Below are 18,971 nucleotides of genomic sequence, written 5' to 3'. Positions count from 1 at the left end.
GCTCTAGGTCCCTTTGCCTTTCTTCATAAGAATGATGTTCTAATCTTCTAATCATCTTTGCTGTATCTTTTCAGGTAGTTATCTGTCCTTCTTGAACTGGGGATCCCAGAACTGGATATAGTACCCTAGATGAGGCCTCACCAGGGTAGAGTAGAGGGGAAGGACAACCTTCTTTGACCTGCTGATCATACTCTTCTCCATGTATCACAGGATACCATTGGCTTTCTTGGCCACAAGGACACATTGCTGGCTTATGGTCATCCTGTTGTCCACCCAACATGGACATGACTCCCAGGTTATTTTCCACAGAGCTGCTTTCCATCTGGTCAGGCTCCAAGTTGTGGTGATTTATGGGATTATTCCTCCCCAGGTGCAATACCTTATATTTCCCCTTGATGAACTTCTTAAGGTTACTCTCTGCCGAACTCTCCGCCGAACTCTCCAGCCTGTCCACATCACACTGGATGGCAGCACAGCCTTCTGGTGTGTCAGCCACCCCTCCCATTTTGGTGATATCAGCAAACTTGCTGAGGATACACTCTGTCCCTTCATCCACATCACTGATGTCCCAGTACTGACCCTTGAGGGACACCACTAATTACAGACCTCCAACTAGACTGTGACACTGATCACAACCCTCTGAGCTCTGTCCTTCAGCCAGTTTTCAGTCCAACCCACTGTCCATTCCTCTAGTACACACTTCATATACTTGCCTGTGAGGGTGGTGTAGGAGGTGTCAAAAGCCTTGCAGAAGGCAAGGTAGACAACATCCATTGCCCACTGCCCACTCATCTGATAGCTCCTTTTAATCTTCATGCAATGAATGCAAAACTGGCTTCTTTTCGAGGGTATGACTTTCTCTCACAAATGCCTTTGAAACAACATTTATGACTTGAAAATACTGTTGTTAAGCATTGTTATACTAAATATAGGGTAGTATAAACATCATGGCATTATTAATTTCTTCTAAACAGACATGTTAAAAAGTCAACCTTTCGAGAGATAACACCATAAAATTTTGTAGAAAGAAAACAAGGGAGACTTAGTACTTATTTTAAAATCTAAAGTAGAAAGCCCAGGAAGGGCAACATGTGTTGTTCTGGTTACTTTGTATCACAAGACGTATTTACAGTGAAATTCCAAAGATTTTGACAGTGTTGTGCTTTGAATTGAAATAGCTTTTGAAGAAAAGATAATGGTTTTGTAGGAGATGAGGTAAGTTTCTTATGAAGCCAGTCATTTGTCAAGGCATTAAATTTTATTTCCTGGCTTTAACTGAATGTTCTATGTTGGAGGTTAACAACCAAGTCACATGACAGACTCTGACTCCAGTGAGTCCTATCATAATAAACAGTAATTGCCCCTTTTTTCATCTGAAGCATTTACAATCCTGAATTTGACCTCAAGCAAGATGACAGAATAAAGACCTGTTCAGCATTTGATTGGGCTCCTGGAGAGGAGCTGCAGGATCACAAATTCAGCTGGGGCAAGTGCATTTGTGAAGTCCTCATCCCTTCTTGGCTCTGAGTCATGAACAAGCCCCAATGGGGAGACTGCTGCTGGAGGGGCAGGCATGGGTGGAGATGGTGGAGAAGATTGCTCAATTTACATTGTGGTCTTCTGGAGGTAGGAATCAGTACAGTGCATAAATACAGAAGTACCTCTCAAAGTAGTATTTTTCTAAAAAGCCTCCATACTATGTGGGCTCAAGTAATTTAATTTACCCTTAAAAGAAAATCTTTCCCTGCATTTATATCTAACTGCTTATTTCTGCAGTTCCTCTATGTCTGTTACTGTCTCCTCTCCATAAGGTATGATTTAATTTGTAAAAATCTCTACTTCAAAAAGCAAAACTGTTAAAAGACAGCAAAATAAGCTACAGGCAAGCTCAAGGTTGATATTGAGTTTGTATGACCTAAATGGCTCTACCACACACTGAGCAGTGCCCAGTGCAGCAAAGCCAGTCCACAATCCTCCAGCTAAGGCTTCATCAACTGTGCTATGAGCATGCATAAATAGGCACAGGCTTGCAGCCCATCAGCAGATCTTCCAGCACTCACACTCTCTTCTCCTAGGATCAGAACTGGAAGGTTTGAAAATTGCAACAATTTCTTTGACAGCAGGTCCTGCCTGCAAGCTGCTCTTCCCTGGGCAGTAGTTTACCACTTGTTCTTTTACTTTCCACCATCAGGTTTCAGTCTGACCCCAGTAACTGTCCAAGCAGTGTGTTATAGCTTTGTGAACAATGTAGTCCTTATTTCTGCGGTTAGGCTAAGAGAAGCCTTGCTTCTCATTCTTAGGGACCACCTGCTTGTTTCTTGTGGTGGGGGATGTTGTCAGATTTGAGTTTTGGTTGGTTGTTTGTTTTTAAAATTAATTTTTGTTTTCCTCTTGAAGTGGATGCCTGTTAGTTTGAACTAATTGAAAAGCAAAAATTTTCTAATGCAGCCACGCGGTTCTCCTCCCCTCCACAATTTCTCCCTTCTTTCACCCCTTGGGATGCAACATTGCCTAGTTTAGCAGGAACACAGTGTTCCCAGAACCATCCACCAGAGCTTTGGCATGGAGACAAGAACATGGAGCAGCCTGAAAATTTCAACCACAACCTTTCAGGCCTGCAGCTAGGACTGAGCACTTGCATGAATTATGTGTGCAAATGTGACCAGAAAACACAGGAAATACTGCAGCAAGCATATGGATCTGAAAATTGATTCATTTTCCTGTGAGCTGCACAGGCCAGAAGGATGTTGTTTAAAAAGCTCTCATCTGGTGTAGCTGCTCATTTTTCTTGAAACAACAGGAGGATTTTTCAGGTTTTTCAGCACTTACCCAACCATGTTATTCCATGGGTCTTTTATAGCCAGAGAAGACTGTCAGCAAGCTCTGAGCACTCTACGGAGTAACTAATTTTAAGAATACGTTTAAAGGAATTGTGGGATCTAACTAATGATCACTCAGAAGCAAACCCCAAAATGTTTGTTGTGATTCTCCCAGCTCCACCATTACTGCTTACGTTACACACACAGCAACAAGTGTTTGTAAACACGTCTGGTAAACCCTGGAAATGGGGTAGGTCCCTGGAATGGCATCTTTCCAGGTGGCAGGGAAACAGGACAGAGTGCCTGTACCTGGAGAGCAGCTGGTAAGACATAGTAAATCCATGCACATGTACCCAGCTTAGCTGAGACCGTATCCAGTTTGAGACATTAGACTGAAGAAAACCGGGTCCAGTTAAATGGAGAGCAATGGAACGGGAGGCAGTGAAGTCTTGCTGGAGAGGGGGGCGGATGGGTTGTGGGCAGAGCACTGAATGTTTGCCTCTGTCGCAGGAAACCAGTACCCATAGGCTAGCCATCCCCTCCAAAGGCAAAGGGAGGGCGCAGGTTTTCCCTTTCCTTTGAGAAATTATGTAAATCCAGTTTTCAATCTCCTTGCAATTCCCAAGGAAACGGAGTTATTAAAATCAAGTCCGTGAGATTTTTGGCACACAAGCTCCCTCTGGTGACCTGTGGCTGTAGTTCCTTACCACTGGTTCTGGTGAACGACTAAAGGGCAAGAATGGTTGTAAGAGAATTGGAATTTTATCAAAGTCTGATCGCAGTTTATAATTTCCAGCTACTACATTTCACCAGCATGCCAGTGGTTTTCCCCAAATCCCTGGAGTGATTAGAGCCTGCCTTTTCTGCAAACTCACTCTTGGCAAGATCAAAAGTAAGAAAAGCTTTAAAACTAATTTTTTTACAGAATCTATGACTCTGATACGAGTACGTCTAAGCCTTTAGAGTATGCCTTTGTTGTTCTTTGTCTATGTCTTCCACAACGAAACTGAGTAAACTGTTTTCTTGCTTGTGCTTTCCAGAAAACTCAAGAGCAATACTTGTTTTCAGGCCCTGACTGCTAATATGAATGCCAGATAGCATGCTTCCATGGTGTAATTACATTCTCGTTGTACTGGACGCTGGCTCTGGGGTATTTTGATGCCTTAGGCAAAGCAGAAGAGGTAGATTTCTTGCAAGCTCAATTTACTCACACAATAAAGAGCCACTGAAGATTTTGCCCCTGATGTTTTGCTGTCCATGGCAACTGCAAAGTGAGACTGGTTGTATCTACTGTAATGCAACTTGTTTATGGTAACTGCATCTTATGTTGAATAACTGATTGTTTAACATTGGGCTTTAATTTGCCAGCAATCAACAAAACTTCAGTATTAGAATTTGGTGAGGTTTTAGTTGCCAGCAAGCTGAATGAGTTAAAATGAAGACATTTAAAATGTAAAATATTACTAAAGACGTGAAAACAAACCTTTCATTTTTTTAATCTTCTCTCCTAAAAGATCAGTGCAGAGACACTGTCCCAGGCCCTTTCTGATATCTAAGCTAGGACTAACAGAGGTCTCTGCTTTCTTCCCTTCCTGCTGCCTGCAGCAGCAGGACTTAACAGATAACTAACTTTCAAGGGTTAAAGGCATCAGCCCGCATCTGGGTGGACTTTCCAGCAGGAGCCCCATTTGGATGATAAACAGCACCTGCTGGTTTGCCTCTGCTTGCTGATGTTTGTGGCTGGTTTGTCTATTGAGGTAGCTCAGCTTGATGGAACCAAGCTCCCCCGTGGCCCCAGCGCTCTGCCAGGCTGTCTGCCTGGATGGTGGACACGACTGTGTCATTGCCCAGGTTGATCTCCCACTTTGATTTCAGGTGGTCAGGACCCCACAAAAGCCCAGGCTTGGAGGTTGTTGTGTGCTGCAGGACGTCATGGTGTTTATTCTCTAGCTTTGATCCTGACTCTCAGGCTCCACAAGTGATTACACTAACCTTGGGGCAGCTATGCCACCCCTGCTCCTTCAGAGCAGCCTGGTGTGTCTGAGATTTCACTGCATGAGAATATGTGCAGAGTGTCAGACTTGATCATGGAGTCACACAGATAGAAATAATGAGAGATCACATGGAGTGCATTAATTAGGCTGAAGAGCCATAGTTGGGAATAAAGTCAAAGCCAATGCTTCTGAGCATATTTAAAATCTACAACCCTGTGATGTGAGAGAAAGGCACCTGACACACTTCTTGTGCCAGGAGTGTACTTTTTTTGAGAACAAAGTGGATAGTCAAGTTGCAAAATTCTCAGCAGTGCAAGGTCCCACAGCTACATCTGTGCAGCAGCTTACTTCCCTCCCAAGGCCAGCTGGCTCCACACAGCTCACATCCATGATGCAGATCCTTTAGTGCTCCCCAATGAGGGGGGTCATGCAAAATACTCAATGGAAATGATCTCCAGCTTGTGCCTAAACCAAGATGGGAATTTTTTGGGTGAGAGCTAGTTGGCATAGACAAAGCTGGGGACCTGTCTAATAGCTGGTGGCTGGTCAGTGCCTAGACCCACCCCCTGGCGCTCTTTAGTGTGGTTTTAAGCTATAATCCATGGGTTCTCAGGGGCCATCACACATTTAGGAGTTAGGTACATAGATTCTTTGGAAAAGCCTATGTTGAACACTGAAAACAGTATTGAAAATTAGGGAAATCTATCTGCCGTTCACACTGTCTCTTCTAAACAGTTACTTTCCAGATTAGAGATGTAATTTTATGTATAAATACAGTTATGCCTTATGAAAGAGTAATGACAGGCATAATTCCCTTGGCTACACTTCTCTGTGCTAGAAAATGAGGAGTTTGTGATTCAATAGCTGTTCTACTTACCATTTAGGAAACGTAAGCCTTTCATAACATGGTAATGACTACCCCAGTGAAAACCTCACTCCTCAGCTGCTCATATCAGAACTGCACCTTTCAGGCCAGTGGATACGTCTTACTTTCTGGCTCTACATTCCTTACAACTGTAAGAGTGCTCTCTAAATGTGTGTTTTATCTGTCCTAGGAAAATGGCTCAGAATAAAAAAATAAGGGCAGGCTGCAAACCACAATTAAGTTAGCTCTTAACATGGTAAAAACCTCTTCAGCACCAGGAGATGTTAAAATTGAAAGCTGTACAACACATGCAAGTGTGGCAGAGAACTACCTTGGATTTTTGTCTGACCAGCTCCAGTCTTCATCTTAAAAAGTGCAACGCACAGGAAAGCTTTTCATCTGCACCCCAAAATCTTGGGCTGCATGGAGTACTCAGCAAGAGGTTTACATCTGCTGCAGATCACAGAAAGAAATAAGAACCACAGAAGGAATAATGAGAATAGAAAATACGGATCCAGAATATAAACTGAACAGAATGCTGTGGGTACGATGCCAGGCCTGGTGGTGAAACAGAAGAACCTGTGAAATAGCAAAGGCTATCCAGTTTTTACAGGCAGGACTTCATTCACCCCATCACGTGCTTCATCATCTGCTTCTCAGCTTCCCTTTGTCTGTAAAGGATTCTCTCCCCTCAGGACATGCCAGTAAATTTTTTCTCATTTGTTTAGGTTTGCTAGGCTCAGAAAAATCTCCACATCAAACATAATATAGAAAAGTAGAGCCACAGTGCAGCTGTCCAGGAAAAAGTAAGCAGCTGGGTAATGCTGCCCATTTAATCTGAAGTCAGATTAGAGTACCTGAAGAGAACTAAAATAGAGCTGCTCAGAAATGGCTCATGAAGCTGTGGACACAAAAATACTTCATAAAGCATTGTCAGTAAAGTTTTGAACTCAACAATCTAATTGCATTTGTTTTGAACTTATACAAAATGTAACAAACTAGGCAAAACAAAATCACAGAATCATAGAATGGTTTGTGTTGGAAGGGACTTTAAAGATGTCTAGTTCCAACCCCCTTGCCGTGGGCAGGGGTGCCTTCCACTAGACCAGATTGCTCAAGGCTCTGTCCATCCTGGCCTTGAACACTTCCAGTGAGAGGAAATCCACAACTTCCCTGGGCAACCTGTTCCAGAGTCTCTCACCATCCTCACTTTAAAGAACTTCCTCCTAATATTCCATCTAAATCTACCCTCTTCCATCCTGAAGTCACACCCCCTCCCCCCCTACTATTACAAGCCCTTGTAAAAAGTCCCTCCCCAGCTTTCTTGAAGGTCCTTGCTAGTAAGTACTGCTAATATTAAATGTTTTCATGATGGTTTTTTTCTTTTTTACCTTGTAAAAGAAATTGTGAGATACGGTTGTTTGGTTTTTCTTTTTTTTTAATCACAAGCAAGCAAAAACTATAAGGCTCCATGGAAATTAAAATATTCAGCTATTGAATTCAGCTACTGCCATTTTATAAATGCTCTGGCCTGAATATGTCTTGTAACCAAATCAGGCATGGAGTTACCCTGGGCTTATTACAGAATGCCAAGCGAAGAATCAAACCCTGGAAGCCTCGCTCTGCTGACCGTGTAAAGAGTCCCAGGCAAGTGCATTCAGTATTAAAGTACCTGAAGATAGGTGGGCATCTGTGCTCAGTTACTAACCCAGGCTGCACCTGAATATCTTACAGGGACAGTTTTGGACAACAACGCACTTCTGATTGTTACTAGAAAATACAGTGTTTTGAATAGCTGTGCTGTAGACCAGGAGAGCAGGTCAAAGATTTTAAGATGTTCCATTAAGAACTGGGGGAAGGAAAAAAAATTTAAAAAGATAAAATGTTCTCAGTTTTTTACTATTGGTAAAAACAGATTAGAGGAAATTAAGTTGGTATCAGACTCAGTTCCCTTTCACACATATAATCACCATTTAATATAGTAACATCGAGTATAGAACTCTCTACTTTTCTCGCTCTCTCTTTTTTTTTTTTTTTTTCTTTTTTTTTTTTTTAATCTTCAGCAAAAAGAATAGTAGCTATGAACAAAGCATTTGTTCCTAGGGACAAAAGGAGGCTCACCTTTGTAAATGCTCATTGATCTTAAGGCTAGGATAGGACCTTCACTTTTATATAATCGAGGCTCTGGTATAAAGCACACACTTCAACATAATTCTACTCTTGATCCATAATTTATCTTGAATTATGGTACATATTTTAGAATGCAGAGGAATTCTTAGGAAAGTTAACATCTCTCCAATTATCTTTAACCTTTCCCTTCACTTGCTTACAGCAAATAGTATGATAACATTGTTTTATTTTGTACATAGTGGTCTGTATAACTAATACTTGTTTTGTCCCTACCTCTAAATGAACTTACATGCTGCAGATGAAACACTGAGCATCATTTACTAATGTCTTGATCATCAGCTAACCCAGCTCTTGGCTGATGTGATTTTTATAGCTGTAAAACCCAGTTCCTGCTTTTTTTTCTCCTGCCTTATTTTAAGGTAAACATCCTACAGAGAGTCCTAAACTGGAAACACAAACTAGCCTGGAGCAGCATGTGGTGAATTGTAAGAATTACAGAAGCTGCCTGGGGAAATGCAAGATCTTTTCATTTAAAGAAGCCATGCTTAAAAAGTATTCATAAAATTTTAAGGCCAGTGAGTTCTAATGCATATTTTGTGACAGTAGCAGAACTATTGGCTTGCTATTATGAAGCAGCTGATTCAGGTTTGAAAATGTGGCCCTTTGTTTGATGGAATTACTGTAATCCTTTGGCATAAGGGAACAATTCTGCCAGTTCTGTGATTTTGATCTACTCTTAGATAGGCAAAGAGTGATATTGGTGTTAAAAGTCAGAGTTTAGCAATTCCAACAAATACACACATTGCCCAGTAAAACTTCCAGACAGCCACTTTCTGAGGTGGGGATTCTGATCATCTCATGACCTTCCCAGAATCTGTCAAAGCACAGCACTTTTGAAGATTTGCCTGTGCTTGTCAAACTCAAGCACACTTAACAGCAGCTCTAAGTCTGTCTCTGAACTATGAAAAAACTGAGGAAAAAAAATGACAGCTGAAAAATTTCAATCCCTTCCTCGTTGCAGCCTCTGCTCATCCAGACCAACGCAGGGAGCCATGCAGGAGGAGAGCCTTGCAGTACTTTCTGGTTTCATTACTGATGTGGAAGTCATCTCTGCGTGTTATTCTGATCAACTTGTTGAGGTATTTGACAAAGAGCCATCCTCCACAGAATAGGCTAAGAAATATTTTTTGTCTTTCCAAAGAGTAATCGACACTGAGCTGAAATTTTTACAGACTGAAGCATTCCCTTAGCTGACTGCAGGGTCTTCTGCTCTTCATTTGAACTCGGAAGACTGGCTGACTTCTGCAGTCTGAGGGATAGCAAAGGAAGGAAGGAAACAGCAAAATGAGATGTTTACATACTAGCAGAGGTTGCCCTGGGCAACGAAATCCTTTCTGTTTACCGTTTCTGTTTCTGTAAGTGGGAAATGCAGTTCCTTCAGCCACAATGAAACTGACCTCTGTCTACAGTGCATGTTCTGGCCAGCCTGTGGAGGACCAACAAAAGCCTTTCTGTGCTGAAATATCTTTATGCTACTCTTACAGAGGCAGTGCTTCTTCAATCAATTTGTGATAGAAAAAATGGGAGTGGAAAGTGCTCTGTGAGAGAACAAACTGGAAAGCAGCCAGACATTTGCAACATGAATTTTGCTGCTCTCATACAGTCTTCGTTGTTATACTTCAACATTGAGACTTTTGATCGGAAGAAAGTAGCATGTCATTTGAAAGACTCACCAGGAGAACTGAGCATCTATGGCTGGAGCTAAGAGAAGAGTTAGTAACAACCAGCAGACATTCAGAGAATTACTCAGTCCTTGTTGCTTGGTTTCTGAGTGATCTTTCACAAACATCTCTGTGGCCACGGTGACCTGCTGTATATGCTGATGATCTGATCTGTTCCAGATCAGATATCTAACCTCCATAAACTCATCATATTTACCAGTGCTTCAGATAATTTGTTTTGATTTAGTCATCAGCACTTGTGAAAGAGATGCACATTGGAATTTCTTTTTTGTCTTAAAGGAAAAGCAGATGCAGTTGTGTGACAGAGTCTCATGATCATAAAAGACATATGAGAATTTTTTCTCTTGTTTTCAGTCTGAGCTTAGGTATAAAATAATGTAGCACACAAGGGATTTTTTTTGCTGATTTATAGCTTGTTAAAACATCAACAAACTTCAAACAGCCACATTGGTGCTTCACCTTCTTTTTATTCTAAACACTGAAGGCCCATCGTGTTTGCTGGTTTTTGAAAACTCTATCAGCTGTAAAGGACAGAGTGACCACATGACTTTGCTTTTCCTTGATTAATCTAAACAGGAGTTTGACAATACATAGTGTGCTAATTTTCTCTGTCGCTCATACATCAAACTTTAAAGCCACATGCATTACTTTATAGTGGTTTACATACCTATTGTAAATATATAGTAGCTGTTTGAAATTATTTCTTCCTTATAACTGGAAGTTATGATAAATTACAGAAGATGACTATTCCTTTTCTTTTAAAACACCAAGTCTTACTAACTTCTGGAGAAGTGGGACTAAGTCTTGTATAATAACAAATGACTTGGTTGTGTTCATACTCATTTACCACAGAGAAGGAGCACATCTTTGCATTTTGGTTATCAAGCTGCAAGTGTTTAGTTTTACTTAACCTTGGTTAAGAAAAGCTTACAGGCACAAGGAGCCTTTGAGAGAGTTCCAGAGAGAAACATTTTTCAGTCTTTTTCAACAAAGAACAGCCTAACTTTTAGAAAACTTCCAAAGGCTGTATCAAGCAGACTGCTCATAGTTAGCCACATTCATGAAGCAAAATTTTCTGCCTCCATTTTTTTTTTTTTTTGGTCTTCTTTCTGTCACACTTTTTCTGCTTGCACACAGGGAATATCGAGGTCTGTATGTTTTATTGCTATTACTTTTTGATGTTCTCAGGTTGTTTCTCAGATTCCACAACTGAGAATTTTGAGGAGAATTTGGAAGTGGTTGTGGAAGCTGATAGTATTATTTCACCAGGATTCAGTGCAATGGGAGAGAAAGGATGAAAATTCTCATTTAAAAGCCTAGCAAATGGAACACCAAAGCTGTATCAGTTCTTGATTTGAGATAAGAGTGGGTGGAGTTCATAATATGTGGACAAACGTAATGTTCCTTGAAAGCATAAATAGTCACCATTAGACTGAAATATCTTAGAGGCAACCAGTGGAAGGAACTCATAAAGGAAAGCAAATTGCTTGAAGGTATCATAAGATGTGATCATGGAAATTATCTGGGTGACTGTAACTGCAGAATGCTGAATGCAGGAGCAAAGGTATGTCTATAATGCTTAGGAAAGATGTAGTATTAAAGACCCTTGGATAAGGAGGGTTTCCATGACTGTTTTCCCTGGAAAAATAGTAAAGATAGTCTGACACATTAAGTGAAAAAAAAAAAAATCCATGCAAGATTTACATGGAAACTGGATATGGTAATCTAGAGAAGAGTGGAAATCAGAAATGTATAAGCCTGAAGGTCATGAGAAAAATGATGGTGTTGTCCATAGTAGATGAGCAAAGCGTTTTGGAAAGGACTGCAGATCAAGCACTTGATTTTGATCACTTTGAGGTAATGTCTTAGGTTGCCACAAACTTCCACCAAAAATGCACTCTAAGGTTTTAATTTGGACAAAAGGAACAAACTCTCTCCATCAGAGGTTTTATAGAGGTGCTTATTATTTCTGTATTTGAAAAGTACACTGTTGAAGATCAGGAGTACTGAAGGAGTAGAAGAAAACTTGCAGCCTTTGCCATCCTCAGAGGCAGGCATAAGGGGAAAGGAACTGTCAGAGGATAGTAATGGGAAAAGCATTACAAAGAACCAGGGCAAAGTGTCAGAGGTGAAGACATCAACAAGTTGGAAAAGATGAAGATAGAGATCAGTGGGCATTTTTGCCAGAAAGCTTCAGGCTGAGTCCAAGGAAGTAGAGGATATATTGACAGAGAAAAAAAAAAAACAAATAACAAAAAAACCCACAGAAGTAAGATAGAACCAGTGAAGATAAATTTTGGTCTAATGACTGGTAGAGGAAGAAGAGTTGGGCAGTAGCTGGGGAGAGTTAAGGATGAAATTGATGCTTTCTTAAGGGTTTACTAACTAATCTCTGACTTCTATGCAAGGAGAGATTATCTAAACCACCCAATTAAGAAAAAATGGATTAAAGGTATCAGGGACTGATTGTACAGATGAGGGAGATAGATAGGAGGTGATTTATGCAAAAAGGAAACAAGAGAAAGTTCAAAACAGGCATTCAGGAAACTATAGCGTTTTCCTCTTGCAAAAAAAATATATGCCCTTCTGTATTTCAGTAGTTTAAAACAAACAAACAAAAAATTATGTAGCAGGTATTTAGTAATTTTTCCAGCCCAGCAGCTGAATTTTTGACCAAGAAACTCAAAGTGCCTAAGATGTGTGTTTCCAGTATGTGCAGGGGGTAAGCTTTAAGTTTTCCCATGGCTAGTAGTGACAGCAGTATTTCTGGTACCTTCACCAAATAGGTCAGAGGTAAGATAAGGCATGTGCTTCTTACATTCTAATAAATTTGGCATTTCTTACATTCAAATAGTTGATGTTCGCCTGACAGTGCTCCTGAAGATGACTAAACCTGCTTTTTGTAAACTTCTGTGAAGCTGAAAACGCTGAGAATGGAGGCTGGTTAAGCTTTATTCTGTTGAGATGATGCCTGTCACAGAGAGGAAAAGCATTTAATAATTGCTCAGCTCCTGTGGAAGGAGGCTTCTGCCAGGTAGCTGCTCCTGTGGGCTCTGATGGGCCTTGGCTTCTGCTGGAAGTGGCAACAGCAGGAAGCATTTGGTGCTTTTCCCAGGGGGGAGCTCCCTGGATCTGGGGTGTGTGCCCAGCTGAGCCATATTGCAGTGCCTGCCACATGGAAAGCCTTGGTGCTCTCCCACTAGCACTGGCCAGTGGAAGGGAAGACATTGCTTCACATGGAACACCCGATCACCCGATGCTTCTGGAAACATCAGGCAATTGAGGACCTCTCGTGATTTCTCAGACCTTCAAAGGTAATAAGAATGACTTCACACTGACACCAGCTGCTCCCTCTACACTATCACATGCAGCCCACCAGCTCCAGGGACTTTTGTGGGTCAAAATTTCTCAAGGGACCACTGACTCATCCTTTTCTCCTCTCCTTGGACTTGTTTGTGAGCACAAAGTCCTGCCAGACCTTCTCAGTCCAGGTCAAGGTAAAGAAAGTACTGAGCACTTCAATCCTGTAGATTGCTCACCTCATTCAGCTGCAGGCTCACAGTTTTCTCATTCTTTTATTGTGAAGGTAGGGGATGAACCTCCTCCTCTATCCCCTGACATCCTTTTTGAGTTTCAATTCAAGTTGATATTGTCCTTTTCTAGCACCATCCCTGTATTGTGGGCCTGTTTTGGGGTTTCTTTTGGTGGTTTTTGTTTGTTTTTGTTAATGTGTTCCTCATTTCTGCATTGTCTTATGTTTTCCACATTGGAGTTCAGTCATGGGGTCCGTGCTCTGATATATCTGCTTGTTCACTTGTATCAGTAAGGGCCAGACCTGTGCTTGGAGAAGGTTGCCCTGAAGACTTGTCAGACCTTCTGGGCTCTCTCACCTTCACAAATGCTTCCCACTGCATCTGCCTCAGCCAAAGAGTAAGATGTGGTTCTCCATGACATTTATTTTGGTTTCTTTCTGTTGTTTTTTAATTTAAAATAATATTTTTGTTGGTTAAAAAAATATATATTAAAAAAATGAGGAAGGAGTTTCAGACAAGTCAAGACGTATTTGACTGATAAAATCAAAACAAAACCTTCCATAGAAAAAGAAAAATTCTCTTTCCTGTTAAGTGGCATGAATATATGTTTTGTGTTGTGATATTAATTTTGGTGAGGGAGCCAGAACATATTTCATTTAGGATTGGCATAAAGCAGATATTTTCATTTGTCTGTTATCCACTTTGGCCATGGTTTTTTTGCATGATAATTTCAAAGTGATCTGAGTTCTGAAATTCTGAAAATCAGGCTTCTTTGTCTCTTGCTCAACTTTACCTTTCACGGCTTTCTGAAAAATCTGGAAGTGTGTTTTTGATAGAGAGAGGATCATCTCCAAATCATAAAACTAAATAACCCTTCAAACTTCAGGGAATTCAAATTGCCAAACAGACTTCAATCCCGACTATGGTAAATGTCAACACTGGTCCTTAGGCAGTGAAGCAGGCTGAAGGAAGAAGTTAAATAGGATGGGGAACTGCCTTAATTACTAGAGATGGGGAGCTGTCTTAATTACTGGAATCAATTTATTATTTTTTTCCAGGAGATATTTAATTCAGAAACACTCAGTTATTTCATACCTTGTGATTACTGCTTAGCCTTCTAATCTGGTGCTTTGGTCAGATGGAGAGAAGCAAAAAGACAGCTGTTGATTAAACAGCTTAGATGTTATGTGGCTGCAAAAATGCCAGAAAGTTGTTCCGTTTGCTCTCATAATTTATAAGTAATCTAGAAATATGCTTTGAGGCAGTGACTTCATCTAAAAAGAATTACCAGTTCAAAGTGTATTAGTGCGTGGCTGCTGAGTGTGGCTTGGCATTAAGGGTTTCGTCGTCAGCATTAATTAGATTAAATTACCTGCAGTGAAATATGAGCCCTTTGAGGAAAAACAATTCTTGTCCTTCTGGCTTTAGAAGCATAAAAAGGTGGGGGAGTGGAGAGTGGAGGGGGTGTGAATGTGAGGCTGTGTGTGGGGGTGTTCAGACAGGCTTTGTTTTAAGGCAGAATAAGTGAGTTTGAACAAGCTGGGGATGTGAAATTGTTGCCAGGGAGAGTTGGAAAGGGGCTGCCTTTGGGCTGGAAAGATGTTTTTACTGACAGACCTCTCAGGCAAAGAGCAAACCCCAGTTAGGGTATGACTTTGCAGAGCAGCAGCGGGGACTGGGGACCAGTGAGGTCAGTGGAACAGCTGGGAACCCATGAGCCATCTCTGCATGCAAGGGGAGAGCAGGGCAGGGCATCATGGGCTAAGGTCAAAACTATGAGAGGAACTGCTGTGATGTGAGAGATGGGACGAGGCCTGATGCAAGCCAAGTGTCGATTTATTGTACAAAGCTTTTTCTTTATATAGGTTAACATAACATCAGAAGGCAGCTTGTAATTGGTCATTGTATGTCCATACTACAGTTGTAAATTCATGATTGGCTACAGAAAGTATCACAAACGCATATATTTTTCAGAAGGCTTAAGCAAACGTCAAGCAAGAGATAAAGGGATTGCATAATTCTGTCCTAAGTTTTGCTTTGTTCTTGTTATCAGGACCCTGCATAACTCCTTTAGGTCACAGTGGCCTCTAGGGAGCCGACCTGTCTGTGTTTTCCTTCTAGCTGCACTCTGTTCCCAGGGTTTGCCACCCATCAGGGTTAAAGCATCTCCTTCTATCAGTAAGACAGTGTCTGGGGTTCTGGTCCCTAAATCAGTTCCTTCAAGGAACAAAACAGTGTCAGCTCAGTGCAGGCACAATGCTTCAGACGGGTGAGAGTGCCCACAAATTCAGAGTTACCTGGTGCCTGGAATAAGGGACACTGATGAGACAGTGTGACTCTGCGGATCTGCATTTGCAGTCCGCCCTATTTGCAGCTGATATTATGAAGCTGGTGTAGTTCACATGGAATCCATAACTTGGTGTTATTGACTTGAGCCTACCGAATGTGTGAAAAATATCTTTTAAAACATCCCACATATATCCCCCTAGACATCCTGGGTCTGGTTTTCTGGTTGTTTTTTCTGTGAGTAAAATCTTAGAATCTGTATTTGCTGCTCATCTTTTATGTTGTGCTTCAGTAATAGATAGAAACAAACTCCAAGCAATAGTGTTCTGGTGCCTCTTGATTACTATTTGACAAAACTGGGGGCATTAATTACACATTATTGGTGTAAGGAGATTGATAAGATGAGAAGGAAATAACCTTTCTAATAAATTATCATTACCATAGTAGCAGTTGTAAGAACATTTGCAGTGACCTGAACAGTAAGCTTTCACTTAGTCTCCAGCAGAATGTAACCTTTCAGCAAACAGTTTAGATACTGCTAAACAAAGCTACTGGGTACAAATAGATGCAACTCAGAGAAAAATACCTCTGTGTACAGAGCTCCTCCTCACTATCTTCGTATCTTTTGTTTTGTATTGACAAAAGACAGGGCATACAGCTGTAGTAACACTTGAGAGCCACTGTAACGGATTTTTCTCTTGAATTGTTTAGCTGAGCAGGAGTTGTAGATGAATACGCCAGTGTGCCCCTGGATATGCCCAACTCCAACACCTTCTGACCACCCTTGGCATCTACTGCATGTTGCTGCAATGTTATGTGGCTAGAAAGAAATTTAATCTGAGTATGACTGCTGTCATACAGCTAAGTATTTTTATCATCCTAGAATTTTCTTTGCACTGTAAAAGTATGACACTTTGTGCATGAAATGTGTCTTTATGGGAAATTTGCCAGCTTTTTCTGTCACATGAATTCATACTTTGCTGGCAGGAATTTCATGACCTGTACATTATTGTGTAGTGTAACTGACCATCTTCTTCCATAATGCCACATATACAGTCAGTTAATTCTGACAACCTGATGCTGTCAGACCATCTTGAGGCTTATGACTAATGGTAATGAGTCTTGTGCACTTATGGGTCAGTGTGGGAAACTCTGTGAGTCTTTACTTCCAAATGACACTGTGGTATTACGTGACTGGAGAGGTCAATGCACACTGTAGAATAGAGGCTATGAAAAATCACTAAATAAGATTGAGAGTTGCCTGCTCCATGAAAATTAATTGGTAATGCTCTCTGATGCCATTCCATCTCCATTTCCTGCACTTTTCACATTGAATGTTACAATTAAACCACATGGCTAAAAGTCTTCACTACTACTAAGAATACTACTCCATGGAGCTTCATCATACTAACTTTATTTCACATGCCTTCATTTCTGTCCACAACTTTCACTTTTTTGTCTTTGAAAACATGCTGGTACTGAATGTGTGATAGGAAATTAAGTTTACAATTGGATAATTTTCATAGAACCCACTTCATCTGCTGGCTGAAATGAGCCAGCAGCAGAAACTCCACAGCTTTCTTCAAACCTGAACTTCTAAATATCCTGTGATGGCTATTTTTGCATTTCATTCAGCCCCACACCATATTTGAAAGTCAGTAGAAAATATTCTCCATGTGAGAAGTGATCCAGGGTGGCAGCAGTTCCCTCTCTGTTGGGTACAGCACTTTTTTTTTTTTTTTTCCTTTTTGTTTCATCAGGACAGCTCTATAGGTTGTATGCAGGCTATGGGGATGCATGCTGGAGAACATCTCTGGTGCACATGGGAAGCTGTGATCATGGGGCTCTGGGTCCATGTGAGTGGTGTCCTTCAGGAAAGTCAGTCTTAGAAAGAGGCTCAGGTTAAAATTTTGATAGAATAATTTCCCTGTCTGCTGCCTGAGCCTTAAAAATTTTTAGCTTGCTTGAGGTAGGCAATACTTATCTGAGAGAAACAAATACTGTTCTCTTCTACAAAGCATCTTTCAGCAGTTTTTTTTTCAACAAAATGTGATAAATTTCAAGGAAGAGAATGTGTATGTTAGAAATACACCATGATACTGTTTGAAATAAGATAAGTGTGAAAAAGGGAGTCAGTATAGATATTACAACACTTGCCACTAGATTGGGGGTTTGTTTCTGCCTTCAGGAAAACATGTCCAATGCAAGCTAACATAACTTTAACTTTAACATGACTTCTGTATCTTCAGGGATTAAGCATCTGAAGAGTCAGAGTGATTCAGCATTTCCCGAGGAAGAAGAGGGAGTCAGTGAAAGGGAAGAGGAATGGGACCACTAAGCAACGCAGAGCTGCCTCAAGCCCTATCACGGAGAGTAAGTGAACTGCAGCAGCTGTGCGTGCCTCAGACCACTCACCACTGCTTGTGTCCCCACACAGCAGCTCTTGGCATGCCAGCAGCCCCTGGGCTCCCTGGGCAGCACCCTTGGCTAGGTTTTACAGCCACCTGCACATGCGTTCTCTGATCCTTACCCCCAAAGATAAAAGTTATTTTAAAGTAATTTTTCTTTCTTTTTTTCCCCTATGACTTAGAAATGTCATTTGCAAATGTGTTAGTGACTTGACATCAGTACTGCCAGAGCTTAACTACTGTGTGGACTCTAAGGCCTCTTGTAAATAAAACTGATTTAAAAGCTACAAAATAAATACATTCATTTAGACAAGACTGGGTATTGTACAGTGGGTTTGTGTAATGTGCAGAGAAATGTTCATATAAAATGATGCTTTCAGTTACGTGCAGCTTTTATCAGTATTGCTGAAGTTACTTGCAGTGACAGTGACAGAAACAAAGTAGAGATGATTCAGTCTAGAGAAGGATGCAAAGACACTGTTCCTCATATTTCCTGGGTGCAGAATCATTGAATCATAGAATGCACTGGGTTAGAAGGAACCTCTAGAGATTATCTAGTTAAACACCTCTGCAGTAAGCAGGGACACCTCCAAGTAGATCATGTTGCTCAGAGTCCCAACAAGCCTGACCTTGAATGTCTCCATGGATGGAGCCTCCTATGCAATGATTCTTTTGTTCCGAGGCTGCCTGTCACATCAGCCAAAAATTATTTTTCTTTCTGTAAGATTATTATTAGCTGGAGGCATTAGGAAAACTTTTGATTGAGGAGTCAGAAGAAAGACAGAAGTGAGACACACAAGCAGGACCCCAGGCACCACCTGAGCTGTGAGTAATGCCGATACTCACTTTTGCCACCTGCAGCAAGCACGGGGTGCAGACCCCTCTGAGAAAGGGGAACAGATGTGCTCCATGTTTGTCGGTTTCAGCCAGTAAATGGTAGCATATCAAGCTGTGGTAGTTCAGCATGTAAGAGTCCTAAGGGTTTTGGTAGAAGTTTGGCATGGTTCATGCCAACATTTTAATTTCTTAGACCATGCAAACTCTAAAGCATAAAATGAGATAAGGTGAAGAAGGAAAACCATATCTCTTCAAAGTTGCACTTGACTTGTTTCCTTTTTTATCAATGACCATTTATAAACCAATTCAATGTTTTATTAACTGTTTGCCTTTGAAACAAAGTTTTATCCTCAGTTT

General features: G+C 41.0%; 1 protein-coding gene across 1 annotated transcript in view; it reads left to right on the top strand.

Moving 5' to 3' along the window:
* Nucleotides 1-17,707, top strand: part of PPP1R1C (protein phosphatase 1 regulatory inhibitor subunit 1C) — a 47,043-nt gene extending 29,336 nt beyond the window's left edge. The window contains exon 5 of the mRNA XM_054381339.1: nt 17,619-17,707. Within this exon, the coding sequence (XP_054237314.1) occupies nt 17,619-17,707 (89 nt within the window). The remainder of the gene's footprint in view (nt 1-17,618) is intronic.
* The last annotated feature ends 1,264 nt before the right edge of the window (nt 17,708-18,971 follow it).

Source organism: Indicator indicator, chromosome 5 (genome assembly GCF_027791375.1).
Source record: "Indicator indicator isolate 239-I01 chromosome 5, UM_Iind_1.1, whole genome shotgun sequence".
NCBI classification, from domain to species: domain Eukaryota; kingdom Metazoa; phylum Chordata; class Aves; order Piciformes; family Indicatoridae; genus Indicator; species Indicator indicator.
This window is presented reverse-complemented; position numbering and strand designations above follow the sequence as displayed.